The following is a 21,143-nucleotide window of genomic DNA, read 5'->3' on the forward strand; positions in this document are numbered from 1 at the left end:
GAAGAAATTGTGAAGCAGTATAGAGGGATCCCTTCAGGGGGTGGAATAGCTAGGGCTAGGCCTGAACACGGTCCTCTTGCATAGGAAGCTGTGTTAGAAAAATCAAGTTGCTGTAGTTTCTTTTTAATTAGAGGTAGGGCCGCCGGGCTGATACACTCTAAGTTAAGGACAGTTTTACAGTTCAAATTGAGAAGAGAGCGGAATTTGAGGTTAATTGTAGTTTTCCAAGGAGAATTATGAATATCTCTTAGGATCAGATTGGAAAAACCACCTCTAATTCGAGCATCCGATGTTAGTAGGTGGAAGCTGTAGGAAATGGCTCGGCTCCATGCTCGTTTAACAATTGAGGACTGGGCGAACTCGAGTCGTAGGGCTGCACCTGAGACACATCTCGGGACGCCGGAAAGAGATCTCAGAAACATATGAAGTGGGCGATCCAAGTTACCTGATATTGCTGTAGTCCATACTTCGCATCCATATAATAATTTTGGGACAACTTTGGCATTAAATATTTGAATTGCTGCTGGAAGGTGTTTGCCGCCCTTCTGGTGGTAAAATCGGACAATGGCGTTAGAGGTCGTGGTTGCAGCAAGAAAAGCAGATTGTAGATGGGTGGTCCAGGAGAGATTATAAGTGAATATTACGCCTAGATATTTAAAGGCTTTTACCTTTTCTAAGTAGCCACCTGTGATCTTAAGCGGCTCCAATTTGAGTTTGCGGGAACGAGTGAAGTGGAGGACTTTCGATTTTTTATAATTAATATTAAGAGCTTCCGCCTTACAATAGGCGATAAATGCGTTAACTGCGTTTGCTAGATCCGCAGCTGTTCTGGATAAGATGACAGCATCATCAGCATAGAAAAGGGAAACAACGGGGTGGCCTGCTAAGTGAGGAGGGTACTTCGATGCTAGCTTCAAAGTGGAAATTGCATCGTGAAGATAGAGATTAAACAATAAAGGGGCCAAGAGACAACCTTGTCGGATGCCCTTGGCCGTTAGAAATGGAGTAGTGAGGGAGCCGTTTGGACCACTTCGGACGCAAGCTGTGGTGTTTGAATAAAGGGAAATAATTAGGGAGAGGAGGTGCGAATCAATTCCCAGATGGGCAAGTTTGGACCATAATCTCTGCCTAGGAATGGAATCAAAGGCGGCCTCCAGGTCCATGAAAGCGGCAAATAGGTGGCCTTGCCTTGGAGTAGTGTATTTACTGGCAAGGTGATAGAGAGTTAGACAGTGGTCCATGGTTGACGCTGACTTTCGGAAACCAATCTGTTCCAGCGGTAAAATGTTCCTCTCCTGGACCCATGAGAGAAGTTCCTCCAATAAAACAGCGGCAAATATTTTCCCCGGGATGGATAATAAACTGATGGGGCGATAGTTTCTAGGGATGTTTGGCTGGCCGCCTTTGAAGATCGGAACTATTATAGCTTCTCTCCAGGAGTCGGGGATGTCTAGGGCGGAGGAGATAGCGGTGAATACAGGAGTCAGGTGTTCGCTCCACCAAAGAGGATCAGTCAGGAAAAGGTCTAACGGGACCATGTCTGGGCCGGGGGCCTTATTCCTTCGCATTGACATTATGATGTTGAAAATGCGAGTTGAGGTAAAGTTTATTGAGGAAGTGGGACTAAGAGAGCAGGAACAGAGGTCCGACGGGGACTGAGGGAGATCTGTAAGAAGATTTGGAGAAGCGAAACTGGTTGAATAATAGGCAATCCATTCATCAGCGGAAATCTGGGTAGCTGGATTGAATGGTGCCGAAGGTCTAACTAAGCGCCAGAAGGAGCGGGAGTCATGCCTCTCTACAGCCGAACGAAGAAGACATTCTATACAAGATCTCAAAGTAGCTGTTTTACTACAAAGGAATTTCAGAAATAGACTGGAAAGAGAAGCTGCTGAATTGCAACTCATTACCAAACTTAAAACCATGGAGAGACCTGGTCTTAACAGAGACATTGGATTCTTATCTCATTATACATGACTAAGCCATTTCTCACCTTCTCACCCCTTGCCTTTTCCTGTAAGACCTATTACAGTTGTTAAGAGTCGTCAACAGGCTCATCTCAGCTATCTGCCAATCTCCCATTCCCACCACCCTTCTGAGTAATACCCCTCCCCACCTTCTCACTATATAGAAGGATCTGGCAACTTCTGTTTCAGTGTATCTGAAGAAGTGTGCATGCACACGAAAGCTCATACCAAAAACAAACTTAGTTGGTCTCTAAGGTGCTACTGGAAGGAATTTTTTTATTTTTCCCCCTAAGATTTGAGTGGCAGTTGAATCCCTCCAAATACAGAGCTGGGAGCAAAAATGGGGCAACATTATAAGAAAATTGTGATTGAGAACTAGAGGTGACTGAATAAATGCATTGGGCTTGTAGTTTGAGTGAGCTGCTTCAATTAGCAGCATCACTGGAACCAACTGTGTGTAGAAGATTGGGCAGAATTTCCATGGACTTTCCATGGCTCTCCAAAACAAGGTTTTTTTTCCAAGGAGTTCAGATTTTTAAAATGTATTCATTCTGGGTACGTGGAGCACACTTGGGGGAAGAACAGTATCGTTAAGAGCAGGTTCCAAATTAAATAAGCTGATTCTAATTGGCTTTATAGCTTTGCAACTCAAAACTATTAAGAAAACTGATTTGAGCCTGGCAGCGATGAAGTGTGATCTTGTCCTTTTTTCTAAGAAGTCAGAGTACTTAAAGCCATCATACTAATAAAAGGAAAAAAGTAATCATCAAGCTAAAGAAAAGACAGTTCACCATGGCCTATGATGGCTTTCACCTCAATCACTATTACAGCTAATAATCCAAATTCACCTACTGTATTTCATATTTCTGTTGTACAGTTTGTGCAAACAGCAAAACATGTGAAGAAGAAGTATACTTTACTCATAGACCACAAGTTGTTATCTTTGACCCAAACCAAAAAGTTGGGTACACAGTTAGTAAATAATTAAATTTGCTTCTGTGCATGAAATTAGATTTCACATTTCATAAACAGCTGAAAAAGTTATTGGAATTCAATTTTAATTTAAAATTACTTTCATTAAAAATCTAGAGTTATCAATGAAGAAATAGTAGCATTCAGCTTCCATCGGGTGTTGTGACTAATACTATCAATATTGTACCTTGATATAGAAATGCATATAGAGCAGGTTCACGTGTAATGCTTAACCAAACGATTAATTAGCATAAATATGAGGATTACTAGAGAGGGAAATGTGGATCCCGCACTCCTCTCCCAGCAATCACGCTGCTAAGCCATTGTTTGACTTAGTGTGCTGTTTGAACCCAGGCTTGTGGTTTGTCTTCTCCAGACAAAACATGAGCTGTTACCTAAGAGCATATCATGGTTACAGCTCAAGGTTTGCCTGGAGTAAGACAAGCCATGAGCCTGGATTTGAACAACATGCTAAGTCAAGTGTGGATGTGTGTTCATGCCAAGCCACAGTTTGTCTTAGCATTACATACGAACCAGCTCCCTGTATCAAAATGTGCATTCTCATTTGTTAGATTCTTAATAGCCAGAGTAGCATGAGAAGGGGTATCTGAAATTTGCCGCCATTATGGCTATTTCCATAGGAAGCCCCTGACAAAATCTGGAAACTAGATTCTGTCTGCCTGATATTCTTTCACTATCTACACACCAGGGAATCCTATGCAAGTTCCCATATACACAAAGCTGAGCAGCAAATCTGGCTTTATTAACCATGAACATCTAAACACCACAATATATTCCATTTCTGTTCTAAGTGGGCAGTAATCTTACACTGGACAATCTCTGGCTAATTGTGTAAATGTGGTATTAATTACATGGACCTACTGCACGGTTTGGACAGATAAGCTTCGAAGCGCATTTCACTTTTATCCTCAGGTGCCTGTGATTTGTACAGTGGTGCCTCACAAGACGAAATTAATTCATTCCGCGAGTTTTGTCGTCTTGCGATTTTTTTTGTCTTGCGAAGCACGGTGTCAGGAAAGTTTTGGAAAAGCTTCAAAAATCACCAAAGTCTTAAAAAACCTCAAAAAAGGCTACCACGCCGCATTCTATGAGTTGCTCCTCGAAGTCAAGTCGCAGCTGTATTAACGGTGTTAGGAAAAAGGAAACAAACTTGCAAGACGTTTCCGTCTTGCGAAAAAAGCCCATGGGGAAAATCGTCTTGCGAAGCAGCTCAAAAAACAAAAAACCCTTTCGTCTAGCGAGTTTTTTGTCTTGCGAGGCATTCGTCTTGCGAGGCACTACTGTATCCTATTTCCTGGCAAAAGGTCACATTTTGAGAAATAATAGTATATGGTGTAATTCTAACCATGACCACTCAAAATTAAGTCCTACCACATTCAACGGGGCTTACTCCTAGGTAAGTACAGTTGGGATTGCAGCTTTAGTGATTTTTTTTTAAAAAAATGCATTTGTTTGTATAGGAGCAAAACATTATAATAGGTATAAATGAACACCCTTCTAAATGTATAGCAGGTTTCTGATTTACTTTTCTGGCATAATTTTAAAATATCTAAGGTACTCTTCATTTGAAAAGCATTCCAGAAAAAGAGTATTAGAGTGCTTTCCATATGAACCCAGATTTTCTTGCATCAAACCTTTTCCTCCAGAAGCTGTTATTACAAACAGAACTTCACTAAGCTGACTATCAATTGCCAACATAAAGTTTTGGAGCACTTGTGCTTTTTATCTGAAGCAGGTCCACTTATATGAAAACCTGGCATTGCAAATAAAGACATTATTAGTGTTGTTCACACATGTGTTGAATTAGTAGATGGTGGTGTGTCAATATTATTTTCTTTACCTTCGTTCAGAGGTGATTTGCTACCAATCTGGCATTTGAACACTTGCTTATAGGCCTTCCTAAAATTCTCAGAGAGGAATGCATATACAATAGGATTCACAGAAGAATTGCTATAAGCCAGGCAATGCGCTGCCACTCTGAAGATAAACGAGGCTTGAGTCAGTGGGAAATCTCCAAATTCAGCCCAGAGATGTACAACATGATGGGGCAGCCAGGATATCCCAAAAACCACTACGACCACCAGGACTGTTTGTGCTGTCTGAGACAGAAAAGTTAAAGCGTGGATTATTTCTTAACAACTGAACAAGCAGACTTACAATATAGGCTTGAAAAACAATGAAAAGGGGGAGAGGTACAGTAAACGTTTACAGATGTTATTCAAGTTTCCAAAAAGTAGCTTACAGGAATTAAACAAATGAGACTCGGGCCATACAAGCACTTAGATTTTCCTTCAAAAAAAATATTTTTACTTCTGCATATCTTGAGATCTCTCCAAGACAGCTAATACCAAGCTGTGTCTGAGAGGTGCCATTTTGCCTAAACATCATAAAGAGGGGGACATCTGCGATCAGAAAAAAGTGCAATGTGTATTACTAATGTTCAATATCTCAGACACTTCATTTCATTCCCTCTCCAACCCCGATTTTCCATCTCCCCCCACCCCCACCCCCGACCTCATATTAAGGTTTTTTCTGCACTTCTGAATATCTTGGGTTTCACCCATGCTTGCTGATTCTTGTCTTTTGCATATTAATGGTGTTGTTTGGTCTACATAAGGACATGCACTTGGAGAACTGAGATCACTGCTGTTATATATTGTGATAGTAAGATAACAATATGCCCAAAATACAGCTGTTGTGTGACACAGCAAACAGTTGATTTTCCATGGCACATGAAATAAATGACTTATTTGGGACAAAATTCAGGCTGTCTGTCTTGATATAAATGGTAAGAAAAAAAACTTAATCAAAATCTAAAATACTACAGTTGTCATACATATTTTCAATGAGAGGTGGGGGGGGGGGAGTTTATATCACTTTATGTTAATAGTAAAAAAACCAAATCCTTCTGTCCTTGAATCTAACTAAAACAAATTATAGCTCCAGTCATATAGAATTATCTAACAAGTTAAGTATGCTTCATTTGCCCTTGTTTGCTAAAAAATATGAAGCTCATTATGTTATGCTCAAGTAACCTCAGACGTAACTGTTGGCAGGATTTGACCGTCTACCTCTTAAATCTGTCATATTTATAACAGATGGTTCCTTTGGCTAGAGTCATTTTACATAATGGCCTGAAAATCCCTTGCTACATCTTATTCCATTATATCTCAGAAGCCTTTGTGACATTATTGGTATAATGTGCAGCCAAGGAGACATACAAGAGAGCTCTTCTTTATTTATTTATGGCTTAGGGATTCTCCTTAGAAAATCAAAGTACATGAAATATAATAATGGCCAAAAAAATTGAAATGCATTTCTAACGTCTTATTTATGTTGTATGTGCAACATAAATATGTGATGTTCCTTTTTTTCTTCTTATATATTTGAAAATCCAATTAAAAAATTAAACATACTTATCTCACTTCAAAGTGACTCAAGCTGCTAAGCTATGTCATTTACTCATGAGTAGATGGTGTGCCTGTGAGTAGACTGTCTGCCTACTACTCAACATAACTTATGAGGATGCTTTAGGTAAAGGGACCCCTGCCCATTAGGTCCAGTTGTGACCGACTCTGGGGTTGTGGCACTCATCTCACTTTACTGGCCGAGGGAGCCGGCGTACAGCTTCCGGGTCATGTGGCCAGCATGACTAAGCCGCTTCTGGCGAACCAGAGCAGTGCACGGAAATGCCGTTTACCTTCCCGCCGGAGCAGTACCTATTTATCTACTTGCACTTTTACGTGCTTTCGAACTGCTAGGTTGGCAGGAGCAGGGACCGAGCAACGGGAGCTCACCCCGTTGCGGGAATTCGAACTGCCAACCTTCTGATCAGCAAGTCCTAGGCTCTGTGGTTTAACCCAAAGCTATTTGGCTCCCTGAAGAGCAGTGCAGCCTTCTGTTTCAAGTGGCTGCAATCATATACACTCCAGGAACAAGTCCCATTGAAGCGTATTACTTCCTTCTAAGTAGACCTGCATAGGCTTGTACTCTTAAGCATCTATCTGCAAAAGTTTGCACTCTTAAGCATCAATCTGCAAAAGCATCTACCTGACCTGATAGCTGCAGAAGCAGATCTACTTATGAGCAAAACCCTCTTCAGTTATTTATCCCTCATGCAATTAGAAGTATGTGAAGGGAAAGCTGAGATTAGCCTATTGGCCCCACCTCCTCCACTGTATCCTCTTTCTGCACTTCTACAGACCTCCCATGCATAACACAAATAGAGAAGACTGCCTAATGCAGCTATTTAGCCATCCAGCTAACAGAGGGGAGTGGACTGGTAGCAGAACTAGCATTCTCATTCTCGCTCTTTTCCCTCTCATGCTTTTATTTGTGTGGAGGATTTAAATGCACAAGTATTGTTAGTGTGGCTTTCCAGTTCTGCCATCATAATGTTTCCGGCCCCTTAATTATTTTGGCTTTGTTCTTTGTGCATACATGTACAAAAAACAGCACAAGGCAAGTGAGGGACGAATGAGGGACCACGGTCAAGGCTGCTACAGTAAGACTGCCTGTTCCTCATTGCATGGGAAGTCTTTCCCGAGATAAGGCAAAGAATACAAGGAGGCCATTTCCACCTGCACAAGAAATATTGTTTTATTGCATGATTGCTCATTGGCCTTGATTCGTTAGAACAGATAAAATGACTGGTATATCTGCAGTAAATAAATAAAAATGGGGAGGGGGTATGTTAAAAAATGATTTCTTTTTCATAGTCCTAAATATTTATCAGATTATTTTAGTAAGATCTGCTGGTTCCTGGAATGTGCTGATATCTGTCACAAAATACTGAATTATCACATTTTCTTTCTAAATTTACTAATATAGTTTGGTAAATGTCATATTGGAAATAAATATGCACTCAACAACATGCCCTCTCAACCCTTGTTTTTAATAAGGGAAGCTATTTATTTACCTTCTTTTTGGATGCTTCTGACTTCTTTGATATGTTCCGCAGTTTTTTATGCAGGTGATTGAGGACCTGAAAAGATGATGATGTTGATTAAATCAAATTTATATACCACCCTTCATCCGCAGAACTCAGGATAGTTACAACATAAAAGCGCAATATAAAAAGACAAATACATAATAAAAACAAAAATAACCCCCCCCCTCACCAACACATTGAATTTCTAGTTTGTTTAGAGCTACAAAATAAAACAAAGCAACTAGTTTAAGACAGTTTTGCAGTAAAAGTTCTTGGAACTCATTGTTGTAGTGGAGCTTATTCATTCCTACTCTGCACAAGGTCCAGATCGGAAAATTCCACTCAAATAACTCTAACACTCGCCTACCTGGGAATAAACCCCATTCAATTCAGATACCTATTAGATGCAAAACTCAGCATGCATCCTATTCAGGTCTACTTAGAAAGGATGCATGCTGAGTTTTGCATCTAATAAGTACCTGGTGAAAAATATTTACTACATTCACAAGTTCAAATGTTACATTGATAGGTTTTTACAATCAAAGTTTTTAAACTTTTCAAATACCAGCTTTCAAATACCAACATAAACAATCATATCCTCAGGGGCAGTTATGAACACATTTGTTCTTTACAGCTTCCAAATATTTGGGGAAAAAGCTACAAATGTGTATCCAAGTGGGTGAGGCAGAACCGCCAAATTAATGCAACAGTAAGAGCTGAGCTATCTGTTTCTTTTTATATGTATTCCTAATCAGAGGATTATAATGGATTACAATAAGGTCCAAAGGGAAAAAAGGGAAGAGTAGAAATGAGCTAAAGCAAATGTGCTACAATATCCAACACATAAAAAAATATCCCAACAATTAAGTTAAACTAAAAAAGTGTAATTTAAGTAAGAATGCACCATCCCTTCCTTAGATTACTGTTTTCCATTGATATTTTTATGCATCTAAATCTATTCCTTTTAGGTGGATTCTTTGTGTAGTGAGTTGCATCCTGATATATAATTTATTCATGGGCAGGGCAGGGCAGGGGACAGCTGTGTACCTTCAACTAAAACGACAATGAAATACAGGAAGTACAGTCTGTGATATTCCATCAAAAGCTGAAATGTATAAAAGAGCTTTATACAGGATGTTTTGTGTTAGTTTTACATAGAAACACCAGACTATACTTGCATTTCATTGCCTCTCTGCCACTGCACTTACATCCACACTCCATGGTCATAGTGTTTTTCAGCTACATCTCCCATAGTTTATTCCCTCCCATGGAAACCATTGGGGGGGGATTTCAAAGATGTACAGTGGTACCTCGGGTTACATACGCTTCAGATTACATACGCTTCAGGTTCCAGCCTCCACTAACCCAGAAATAGTGCTTCAGGTTAAGAACGTTGCTTCACGATGAGAACAGAAATTGTGCTCTGGCGCCGCAGCAGCAGTGGGAGGCCCCATTAGCTAAAGTAGTGCTTCAGGTTAGGAACAGTTTCAAGTTAAGTATGGACCTCTGGAATGAATTAAGTACTTAACCCGAGGTACCGCTGTATAAGGAACTGCCAGAGAAGGAGGAGGGCTTCCATCTTCTGTATTAACCAGCACATGCTGGGATAATGGATCATCCATCACTTTGCTACTAGCTCTCCCTTCAGTTAGGATTGCTGTACGTATCTGCCCATCTTTAAGGTGCCACCAGACTCTCTTGTTTTTGCTATGATATACTTTGCATGGCTAACCATTTAGTAATATAGTACATCTGTTTTAGTCACAATGTGTATTTGACCAGACTATTGGCATAGTAGTACATTTAATAGATTATCAACTCTCTGCAATACAATATTTTACTTCATAAAATAAATTAGGCTTTCCTGAGCCACCCATGAATTCCAGTTTAAAATACATACAGGTTATTATTGGTCCATTAATTTTATTCCCCCCCCCCCATTACTGCCCTTCTACTAGATGTAGAGGTAAAAAACATACCATATTTTTCGCTCTATAAGACGCACCAGACCACAAGAGGCACCTAGTTTTTGGAGGAGGAAAACAAGAAAAAGAATATTCTGAATCTCAGAAGCCAGAACAGCAAGAGGGATCACTGCGCAGTGAAAGCAGCAATCCCTCTTGCTGTTCTGGCTTCTGTGATAGCTGCGCAACCTGCATTTGCTCCATAAGATGCACACACATTTCCCCTTACTTTTTGGGAGGGAAAAAGTGAGTCTTATAGGGCAAAAAATACAGTATATTAGAATAAAGATATTCTAGAGCTAAACCTTTATTTCTTTTGCATCTAGTACCATGTGGATACTTGGGTTCTCGCCAATTTTGCCTATAAATTGCCTATACATGGTTTATATAACAAGATTTCAGAAACAATATTCCTGGAAATTCACGTAAGCAATATAAACTGCAATAGTTATATTGCTAAATTAAATTACAGTTCTTTGCAAAAAGCTTTCCTACAAGATAAGTCTGGAAAAATCTCTTAGAGCATGAGAGCATCACAGACTAAAAGAGATTTAAACTACAGATATATTTGGTTGTATTTGGCGTAGCATATTTTAACAATGCAATATGAAAGAATATGTTTTACTTTATCATCCAAATGTTTGAAGTAGTTTATCACCAAACATAAATCCCTTCCACATGTAAAGGGTAGGGAACAAATAGCTAGTTCCAGGGTATGGTCTGAATGCAGATGAGGCTATCATCTTGCTGAAGCTAAGCAGATATGTGTCTGGTCAGTGTCTGTATAGGATACCTCTTAGGAACCACATTAATGCCACATTTATAGAAGAAAGGTGGATATAAATGTAAGAAAATGTCCAGTGAGGGAGGATGGACAGAGAGAAATGTGATAAACCGGTCTAGATTGTTTTATTTTGCTGATGGTATTATAAACATCTATGTATAAGTGTAATTTGGTATTAAACAGGGTGGATAAAAATCAATGATTTTAAAAAACAAAAATAAAAAACAGTTGTTTTTTATTTAAATCAGATTTTTAAAAATTTAAATTGGATTTTTAAAATAAAATGCTTCTGGAGGAAAAATCTTTCTAAAGATAGTTTTCTATTTAAGTTACATTATAGTCCAAAGGGTATTCATCACGAAATAAGGATTTGTTTTAAATTTTTCATGTGTGCTAAAACTAAGTTTTTTGTTTCTTTTTAATTGTTTAACCACATCAGTTAACAATGTTATTGTTTTAGTTAAATAAATTGTTTAAATTGTTATTAAGGAAAAGATTATTTTTCTCCTTCCAATAAAGTACAGCAGAAGAGTTGTCCAACTATAAACAATTAACTTATTAAACCTCACAATAATTTCATGATTATCTGTCTATGTATTTCTAATAGTATAACCAAATCAGTAATTTTTGATAGAACTGTAAAAACTACTCTGAAAATGTATTATTCAAAAAATGAAACCAACTGGTTGAAAATATTAAGATTATACCAGCAAGAATGAGTCTTTCTGTAAAAGTAAACAAATGATTTGAATCAAGTCTTGCTGACTAGTGATTTAAATCAAATCCACCCTGGTATTAAATAGGTGGAAGACAGTAAACCAATACTGAATTGGCAATTTATCAATACTTATCTATGGCACTGTGTTGAAAATCTCCAAAGGACCAATCCCAATTGCCTCATAAATATGCGAATGTGATCCATACGGGATGCACGTTCACAACCCGCAGCGTTCGCAACCCGCATCTGCACACGCGCAGGTTGCGATTCAGCGCTTCTGCGCATGCGCGACCGCCAAAACCCAGAAGTAACCCATTCTGGTACTTCCGGGTTTCGGCGGTCCGCAACCCAAAAAAACACAACCTGAAGCGGCTGTAACCCAAGGTATGACTGTATATCACTAGGTATAAGATGGTGCCTTACAGAACCCCACAGCATAATTGCCAGTGGGTAAGGAACAGTAACTCAATGCTGCTCTCTTGAATTGGCCTTGCAGACAGGACAGGAGCAATGCAATAAAATACCCCAAAGTCTTTCACATATACAGTACAGCATGGTCACTTATTCACCCATCAATCCATTCCCTCGCAAACCCCTCTCGCCTTCTCTCATAGCCACTCAACCCCATCTCTCACTTGGGGTTATACACTCTTAACTCATGGTTCACAGTCACCTCCCACCACAAACAAAAATTGGAAGACCCCTGCTGTCACCCTGAGCATCACCCGCCTATACCTGCAGTGACAACTGCCTAACCCATTTAATCTAACAACAGCCAAAGTAGGGGGGCAGCAGCCTCCTGACAAGTGACACAAAGTGTGGTACCCATTGGTGGCTCCCCCTTCAGGATCACTCTTGTTGAGGACCATCACATCACAATGGCCAGCTTTGACTCAATGGAGTGGATATCAGCAGAAGTGTCTGGAGTTCAATGCTGCCCTCCTCCTTCCAGCAGCTTGCTATAACAGGAGTGAGCGAGTATTGCTAATGCCCTCTCATCCTGCTCTTGTTCTCCTCACCAAGGCAATCAGTGAGTCCAGTGTCAATCAGTGGAAATACATTGATAGCTCATAAGAGGTTGAAGCATGATTTAAGCCCCAAGTACAGGCAATATTGATTGCTGCAAGGCAGCTATTATGGTTTCATCCACTTGTTTCATGTAATATCTCTTCATTAGCACTTAGTATATGGGAAGTGTTGCTTTAAATTAATATATCAATAATTTTCATTGGGGTTAATGATAAAATCATGGATGTTCTTAACTGTTCAGTTGAGATAATTATATGAATGCATTGCTCTTACTTACCTGTTACATAAAACAGATCAATTCAAATTTTTTTAAATACTTTCCTACTGCTGCTATTATAGTCCTGCTATTGTGTGATGCATGGTTTGCAGGTTGCAATCCCCTCCACCCAATGTTAGAAACTCAGAAATATAAGCTCGGCACCAATTGGCTCCTTAAACCAGAGTTATAGTTGCCAAAACAGAATGCCTTGTTGCCATTTGGGGGCTCAAAGGTCCTCTTTTTTTCAAAACAATTTTTTGGTTCCTGAAATCCATTCTGATTGTGCAGATAAAATATAATGGATAGAATTCTACAGAATCTGTTGCTAGTGTGTGAAAACAGTCAAGATCCAAGGATCTCCAGGAATGCACCTCCAGATGGTGGAAAGCACCATCCTGGTGCCCAGGCAGTTCACTTGGTTGCAAGTGGCCAATAACCAGGTGGAAAATGCACCTGGCGAATTTCGAACGATGCCTCCACATCATGAAAAGCCACTCCAGAGGCTCAGGAAAGGTTATAAATCAATGTTTTGTGAATCCACGGTGGTCAGGCACTTTGTACAAAATGACTTCTTCAGAGACAAGAAAAAACAGATGTTAATTTATAATATTTTATTCGTTTTTCAGCCTTGAAAAGCCAAGTGAATGAACTGAGCTGAAATTGCCTCATTAATCTTTCAGTATTAATCACAGTGCAATCATTCTTGTAACTGAAGCAAAACCTGTGAAAATCCATGTCAAATACACTCAGAAATTATGTTTTACTTTAGCTTCTGAGGCCAATTCTGAATCATCCAAGGGTAATTTCAGGCAGGTACTTCTTATGAGAAATGTTCCTCATGTTTTTCGCAGCATCCACACAACTCTGTTGGCATCAAAATGGCAATTCACATTCCCACCTCCAATTTAATCTGGATTTACCTCATTGTATATTTTGTCTTTTTAAAAAATAAAAAAAATCCATCAACTCATTTGTGATATTTGAATGACTCTCTTAAAGTCATTCATCCACAGTACACACACAAATAGCAAAAGACACTTTTAGCAGCATATGTGAAAATCGTATTCATAAGTGTTCTTAAATAATACTATTTATCCCAAAAAATGAACAGCCTGAGGAGAAACTTGCTACCGAAATGCTGCTTCTCTTTCCAGTAGAAGGCAGATTTATTAAACAGCTATTGTTTTTTATAGGAGCTGAAGGAGCGTAGTACTTCAGGGACATATCCCAGACAGTATCTGGATTAAGATGCATGAAAAATGCAATAAACTTTAATGTCTAAAGTTTAACAACAGCAGAAAAGTTCACAAAGCTTTTCTCCCAAGGGGCCTTAATGAACTGCTTGAAAAAAATATATTAGATGGCTATAGTCTGAAAATAGCTAATCACATATCTGTTACAGAACAGATGACAGAGGAGATAATTTATTTGTCAGAAAGCTCCCACTCTAATGAGCACAGCATCGTCCACCCAAACTTTTTAGAAACAAATGAGTGTGGCATAGACCCAAATCAGTCAAATTTATTAATGCCATTAACCTTATGGGAAAAATCCCATTGGGCTGTATTTTTCAGTGGTGTTGCAACCAAAAAAGTTAACAAAAAGTAATCTAGTAAACATTGGCCTGTTTAAGATCACTGTGCAATTTTTTTTTGCTATGGAGATTATAGATTTGATTATTTGATTTTAAAATATTCCATATAACCAGAGGCATTGTATTTACAGGGAGAATGTAGCCGATATGCCCCAGCATTTATTGAATCACTCCATCTATAAAGAGGTGGGGCAAAAACATGAGGGTTTTTTTTGGGGGGGGGGAGTTTCTCATTAGGTGAATTAATTCCTGCTTACTCAGCAGTGATCCAATGCAGGGATCACTGCCAGACACTGAGAGGGAGAGGAAAAGGTGGCAGGGACATTGATGTGGTGTGGGCACAATGGCAGGAACACTGGCCCACACTGACTCTTCTGCTGCCTGGCCCCTCTCCCTTGATATCTGGCAGCAACTTCCACATCTGGAAGGCAGAGAAGCAGCACAGCTGCATCAAGGCAAAAGGCTAGCACAGGAGTAATAAGCCTTCGCCCTTAGCTACTAACCAGTCCTTTGAAGTCACCAGCAGGCATTGAAGTCAACAACCAGAAGAGTGGAAAAGTTTTGGCGACTTCAACTTGAAACATTAAAAGTATATAAACTCAGTCATGCCCCTGCTTAGTCGGAGATCCCAGTGCCAGATGTAGACTGAATAAGTGGGAGGGTGTGCTGCTGCCCTGCGGCAACTCGCAGGGCCCTGAGATATCTGGTATTTTCTATGGTTTGCTTTCTATTTTTGTCTAGCAAACAATCCCTGTTTAAGTACAAAGTTCCTGTTTTGTTTATTGCCACTGGAATCCAAAAAGAACCCTTTGCCCCTTGAGAAGGCAACAGGCTAGAAGAGATTTTATTTAGTGTGTGTTTTCATTTGTACCCTAGTAGCTCCTGAGGCTGTAATTACGCAGCTGTGATATAAGCAATTATACATACAGCCAACTTTGGGATATCTTATGCCAACAATTAAACTAAGACTAGGAATAACAATCACTACACTGAGGTATTGTAACTCATTATGCTTTAGTAATTCTGTGGGCTGTACCAAGGTTGTGTAACAATAATGTAGCAGCTGCTCTGTTGAACTTCTGTGAGATGTTTCTATTTGGACAAGCATTTGATTGACAAGATGAGAGCAGAGGGTTGCTTTTAACGGTAGGTTTCAAGAGGGACGAAGCCCATTGTGATGCATGTCTTCTATTACTGTACTACTTTTAAGGTTTGTACTCATCCTGAGTGAGCAGTTGGGGGAGGGGAGATTTAAGAATGGTGACAGCCACTTCAGGAGTTTGCTGGGCAAAAGTGTCAGCAGGCAGTTGGTGGCAATCAGGGGTAGAGGTAGTTAATTCCTGCATTTATTTTAGCACTGGGAGAGGACTGTTGAGGCAAGAGAGAATCTCAGTTTCCACCATGCAAGCACACAGTTGCTTCATGGATAGCTGGACCAGTGGTGACTATTCAGTCAGCAACCATTCACCTGCAAGGTATTGACTGAAGTAGCCCCTTCCTTCACTCCATCCCCCCACAACTTAAAGGTTCAGGCAAGAATGCCACTCTTTCACCAATTCCTGAAGCAGCCACCAGTGATTTCACCTACAACTGCTTCACCAAACACTGTTTAAATAAGCACATGATTAAACTCTCTCTCTCTTGACATTGCAACATATAAGGTGCGGCCAAGATCAGAAGAGCCATTAGCCCTATTAAGGCATTTTTGATACATTTAGCTATTACTACTCATTATTACATTTCTAATAATGTGGTAGAGATGGTTCTACCTTCCCTATTTCATCCTTACACCATTCTGTGACTGGTCACGAAGGGAATTTTATGGCCATGTGGTCTCCCAGGTTCAATATTCAAACCACCTCACCATTCATCAGCAATAGCATGCAAGGTTGGGGAAGGGGGCCACATTAGTTTTCTGGCAAGTGAGTCACTGTTGCTTATCAATAGTGGGGTTGGTACAGTGAAAGTGCACCAGCAGAGCCAATCTGCTACTACTGCTGGTGCATTTACACCAAGCCACTCTCCCTACTGCCTCACCCCCTACCAGAGCAGTAAGCCACAGTGAATGACCCGCCAGGAAACTAGAATAGCAGCTCTGTCCAAACTTGGGAGTCACTTCTGTCTGTTGAAGAACATACAGAAGGAGGCAGCAGGCTACTGGCTCCACTCGCAATCAGCTCCCTGGACACAGATGTCAGCATAGAAAAATTCTCCATATGAGCTACAATGTCTTCACCAATGCACAGATGTCCAAGAGCCATGCTATCCAGAACAAGATCAGCAATGCACTCTCATTGCCCCTTTATCTCTATGTGCAGGCATTGTATGTGGGAAAATGCCTGAATGTGGCTAATGTCACATTTTTTACTCATGACAATTAATGTGTCCTATATTATCAAAACAGCCTAACAATGGTTTTAATCATTTTAACCCTGCCACTTTTGAATATGGAGACATTTCCCTTACAAAAACTATTTATTTATAACAAAATATTTATATATTACTATATAATAAAACATCAAGGCATTTTAATATCTACATATAATAAAAGCACATTAAAAAATAAAATAAGAGCTAATCAGCTAACTATTATGAAATGATGCATTCTTATCTGCCTGCATAAGCCTGGCAAAATAGAAAAGGTTTCAGCAGGCTTTTAAAAATTGAAACAGAAGGCATCTGCTGAATCTCTATTGGAAGTACATTCCACAAGATGGAACTGATGAAAGAAAGCTCTTTTTTGTGTTGATGTCAAATGAGCCTTACCAGCTTGGATATCAACCAATGATACTACAGCAGATGATCTCAGTGACTGAGATTATGCACTGCCATCAGCAGTCTGGCCACCGAACTCTGCGGCAGCTGGAGCTTCCAAATCAGGTTCAAGAGCAGCTCCACATAGAGCACATTACAGTAATTCAGCCTCAAGGTTACCAAAGCATGGACTACAGTAGTCAGGTTATCCCTTTCCAAGAACAGCTATAGCTAGTGAACTAGGTAGAGCTGATAAAAAGAACTCCTAGCCGCAGAGGACACTCAGACATCTAATGATGGTATCTGGGAATATTCCCAAGCTATGGACTTGCTCCTTCAGAGACAGTGTGACCCCATCAAGAACAAATAATTTCCTGTATCCTGGACACAGAAACCACCACCCAAACAGACTGTCTTTTGAGGATTCAAGCAGTTTATTGGCCCTCATCCAGTTCACCACTGCACTCTGATACCAATCCAGAGTTTTCACATTCTCTCCTGATGTTACGGAGAAGTAGAGCAGCATTTCATCATGACACCTTGCTCTAAAACTCCTAATGAGTGCTGCCAACAGCTTCATATAGATCACTTAATAAATTAACTAGTAGGCATTCTGAAAAGTGATGGTTTGCATTCCTGTTATCTGTTTTCTGCTTAATAAAACTAGTAAATCAGTGCATGCATATAGTATTCAAGGATTCTGATGTACTGGAAATATTGGAAGTACTGGGATTCTGGGCTAAATACAAAGTCTTTCTAACTAAAAACTGGTTTCAAAATTTGTTACCATTTACAACAGTGAAACTATGGCTAATGGTAACAATTAATTATAAATGCTGTATGATGAATGGATTGCCATTTTGTATTAAGACAACTTAGAACCATAGAATTGTAGATCTGGAAAAGACCATGAGGACCATCTAAATCCAATCCCCTGAAATGCAGGAATCTTTTACCCAACATGGGGATTGAACCCAGGACCTTGAGATTAAGAGCCTCCTTCTCAACCGACTGAGCTATCCAAGCCTCCAGATTATAAATCCAAGCAAAAACACTGTGTTGTCAGAATGAAGAGACTGTGGAGTTTCAAATCAATTGTAATTTGATGTCTTAGTCCCGTCTAGTTCTAGCATTCCTATTGATTTTTTTTTATCTCAATCAGATAGTCAGGATGAACCCTTCATCTCAGAAGCAAAACTTCCACTGATATCTATCAAAAGAGATTACACTTTAATTCACAGATTGCCTTATGGATAGGAACTGTGTAACCACCAGCTGGAAAGTGCCTTTGTGCAGGAACAGATTTTAGGAAACCCCTATTTTTTTCCCCTCAGAAAGTCACTCACACTGAGATTTTTAAAGCAAAAGACTGCAATATGAAGCAGCATTCATTCACACAGCCTGTTGCCGCTTGCAAAGTTATCTGGATCAGGGCCTCTCTATTTTTGACACAGGGTACGGTAAGAACTGTAATTTGCCCTATCTTTGAAGCAGCTGCAATTTAGTTCATATGGAAGCCATATAACGAGGTTGTATGGTTCTGCCTTGAGTCAGTTTCAATACAATGTGGCTGAGTACTATGTGTTTGGAATGGGAAGTTACACTTATTGTAACCTCTGTAATATATCTCTAGTTAGTAGTCTAAAGTTTATAATATCATAAAGAGATCAAGATCTATAAACAACTCAACTCAACCCCCCCACCCCTTACGATCTGGAATTTAGCTTGTGCAACCATTCCACACACTTTTCAACTTTGACTTACCAAAACTACACCATATATAACTTAATTAAGCCTCTGTGCACATGAACTACTGCATCATGGTCAATAAAGTCCTTGCAAATGCAACCTTTTAGTGTATGTTAAACATTGTGCAATTATATCTGTAGCCAACACAGGTTATGCACAGTAATGTCACACTAAACATTCACTGAACACTAAACATTCATTTTAGTCCAAGCTATTCTTACCACTGTGCAGTCTGCTGTGTAAGTCATTGTTCTCCAAGGCTGCTTTCCCTATATACTTTGGGAATGGCTGCCTCTCACACACATCTATGGCATGACTTGTGCTAATTCACCTGCACTCACCTTCGCATAGCAAAAGGAGATGAGCAGCAGTGGTAGCAGGTACCCAAAGACAAAAGTGCAGATCACGTAGACTTTCTTGTGATGAAGATTGGGCCATACTTCCCAGCAGAAAGTCTGGTTGATGATTTCATGGTGAACGATACGCTGGTGGTGAGCCACAGGTGAGGCCATGGCAATCGAGAGCAGCCAAATGACCCCGACGCCAAGCAGCGCATTGCGGGACACTCGCAGGGACGAGGAGCGCCGGGAATGCACAATGGCCACATAGCGGTCCACAGACATTGCCGAGAGCGTGAAAATGCTGACCAGCATGGAGACGGTGAAGAAGTAGTGGATGAACTTGCAGATGAAGGTGCCCAGCACCCAGCTGGGCGACATGTACACTGTGGACTGGAAAGGGATGCAGAAGAGCAAATAGGCCAAGTCGGCAATGCTCAGGTTGAGGACAAATATGTTGGTGGTGCTGCGGGGCTTGCCCGGCTTGCTCCGGGCCAGCACGGTGATGACCAAGGAGTTGCCCACCACACCCAGGGTGAAGATGAGGCCAAAGACTATCAAGGTGATGAAGTTCTCGATGCCAATTTCGAAGAGGAAACTGGCCCTCCCCTCTTCCAGGGGGCGCTCGGGAGCCGACCTGGAGGCATTCGAGTCCAGCCAGGACAAGCCCCAGGTGTGGTTCATGTGGTAGAGGGAGGTGGGGGCGGGCGGCTGGGGGTCCATGCTCGGGGCAGTCTAGGAAAGCAAAACTCCACAAAGCAATAGGCAAGCGAAGCAGCCCCGTCTCTTCCCTCCCACAGAAAACCTCTTCGCTTCAGAAAGGGGCTTTTCTCTCTTCCTCTCCTCCACCTCGCAAGGACTAAGCCCAGCCCCTTCTTGTTCCCCGGGAACAAGGGGGGCAGAGGGCAGGGGAGACAACCTTGCGTGGGAATGGCACGAGTCCCCGGGACGGTTCCCCTCATGCGCTGGCGAGCGTGTCCCTCTCCTGCCCGCTCAGCAACGGCAAACTTAAAAGGCGGGAAGCGGCGCTTGCCCTCTCTGGCGGTCCGCTCGCCAGCCCATGCGGTCAGCTAGAGCTCCCTTTCCGAGAGAGACCCTCAGAGAGGGAACTCTTCTCTCGCCTCCTCCTCGTCTTCTTCTTCGCAGGAGCGGACCTCTGGACTGCGCCCCTCGTTCCCGCCTTTCATCCCTCAGGGCGCGCAGGGCGAGCGGGGCTTCGTTCGGCTCGGAGGCAGCCGCTGCCTGACTGCGCGCGGACTGCTCGGCTGGCGCTTTTTCTCCCGCTTCCCCCGCGCCCCCCTCAAGCTCCTCCTCCGGCTCCGGCTCCTCCCTCAGGCTGCCTGAGGCGCCGCTCGCGACATCGCTGGCCGCCAGACCCGGGTAGCCTTTTCTCCCCGGCTCCGGCTCCTGCCCCTGGCGCGCAACAGGGACGGAAATCCAGCCGAAGCAGCACGTTCTCCGCTGCCTCGGGATTTCCGGGGTTGAGCAGCCCACTGTTCTGGGGATATGCGGGACGGGAAAGGGAAATGCTGAGTGGAAACCCGGCCGGTCGGAAGGCGCGCGCAGTGCCTCTTCTTCCTCGCTTTGCCTCCCGAGGTAGCAGAAAGGGCGCCTCTATTTAGCCAGCCAGAGGAGGCAAAAGCCGCCACAGAATCCCACCCAGAACTCCGTCTGGGTTTTTTTCCTTGCGTTTGTATTCTGCTCTTCCTCTAAGCTGCTCAGGGAGCATACATTATTTACTATTATTATTATTTTTCGTAAGGGCTACAGCAATGTAAAAATAAAATAAAATACAATATTAGAAGTTAGTCATAGTCAGAGCAGACTAACTTGGAATCAGCGGATTTAAGTCTGTTGTGCTCAGTGGATCTTCTCTTGGGTGTGACTCACTTCTGACATCGCCCCAGTGTGAATGGGAAATCCGCATTGGATTTCTCCCCCTCTGAAGCTTCTGCAGTATCCTTATTTGTATGAGAAGAGGCCCCAAGGGGCCTTGCGATGTCACATATGACTACTGAGGGGGGGGGGGAGGAAAACCACCTGTCAAAATTGGCTACTTTGCAC

The 21,143-nt window shown here is 41.5% G+C and overlaps 1 protein-coding gene across 1 annotated transcript; it reads right to left on the reverse strand.

The window, feature by feature from the left end:
- Window positions 1-4,401: 4,401 nt before the first annotated feature.
- On the reverse strand, window positions 4,402-20,353 carry GALR1 (galanin receptor 1). The gene is made up of 3 exons (XM_081205821.1): window positions 19,083-20,353; window positions 7,879-7,944; window positions 4,402-5,059 (listed from the first exon to the last, which is right to left on the reverse strand). The coding sequence occupies exons 1-3, from the start codon at window positions 19,800-19,802 to the stop codon at window positions 4,748-4,750; spliced, it is 1,098 nt and encodes a 365-aa protein (XP_081061947.1). The 5' UTR covers window positions 19,803-20,353; the 3' UTR covers window positions 4,402-4,747.
- Window positions 20,354-21,143: the final 790 nt, after the last annotated feature.

This window comes from Podarcis bocagei, assembly GCF_964188305.1.
Source record: "Podarcis bocagei genome assembly, chromosome: 8".
Taxonomy (NCBI): Eukaryota; Metazoa; Chordata; class Lepidosauria; order Squamata; family Lacertidae; genus Podarcis; species Podarcis bocagei.

Excerpts from the sequence above, each read along its gene's own strand:
- GALR1 (XM_081205821.1), bottom strand. The coding sequence starts at position 19,802 with ATGGACCCCCAGCCGCCCGCCCCCACCTCCCTCTACCACATGAACCAC. Across the intron at positions 7,945-19,082 it reads TCTCCTTTTGCTATGCGAAG|GTCCTCAATCACCTGCATAA; the intron begins GTGAGTGCAGGT and ends TCATCTTTTCAG. Across the intron at positions 5,060-7,878 it reads CAGAAGCATCCAAAAAGAAG|ACAGCACAAACAGTCCTGGT; the intron begins GTAAATAAATAG and ends TTTCTGTCTCAG.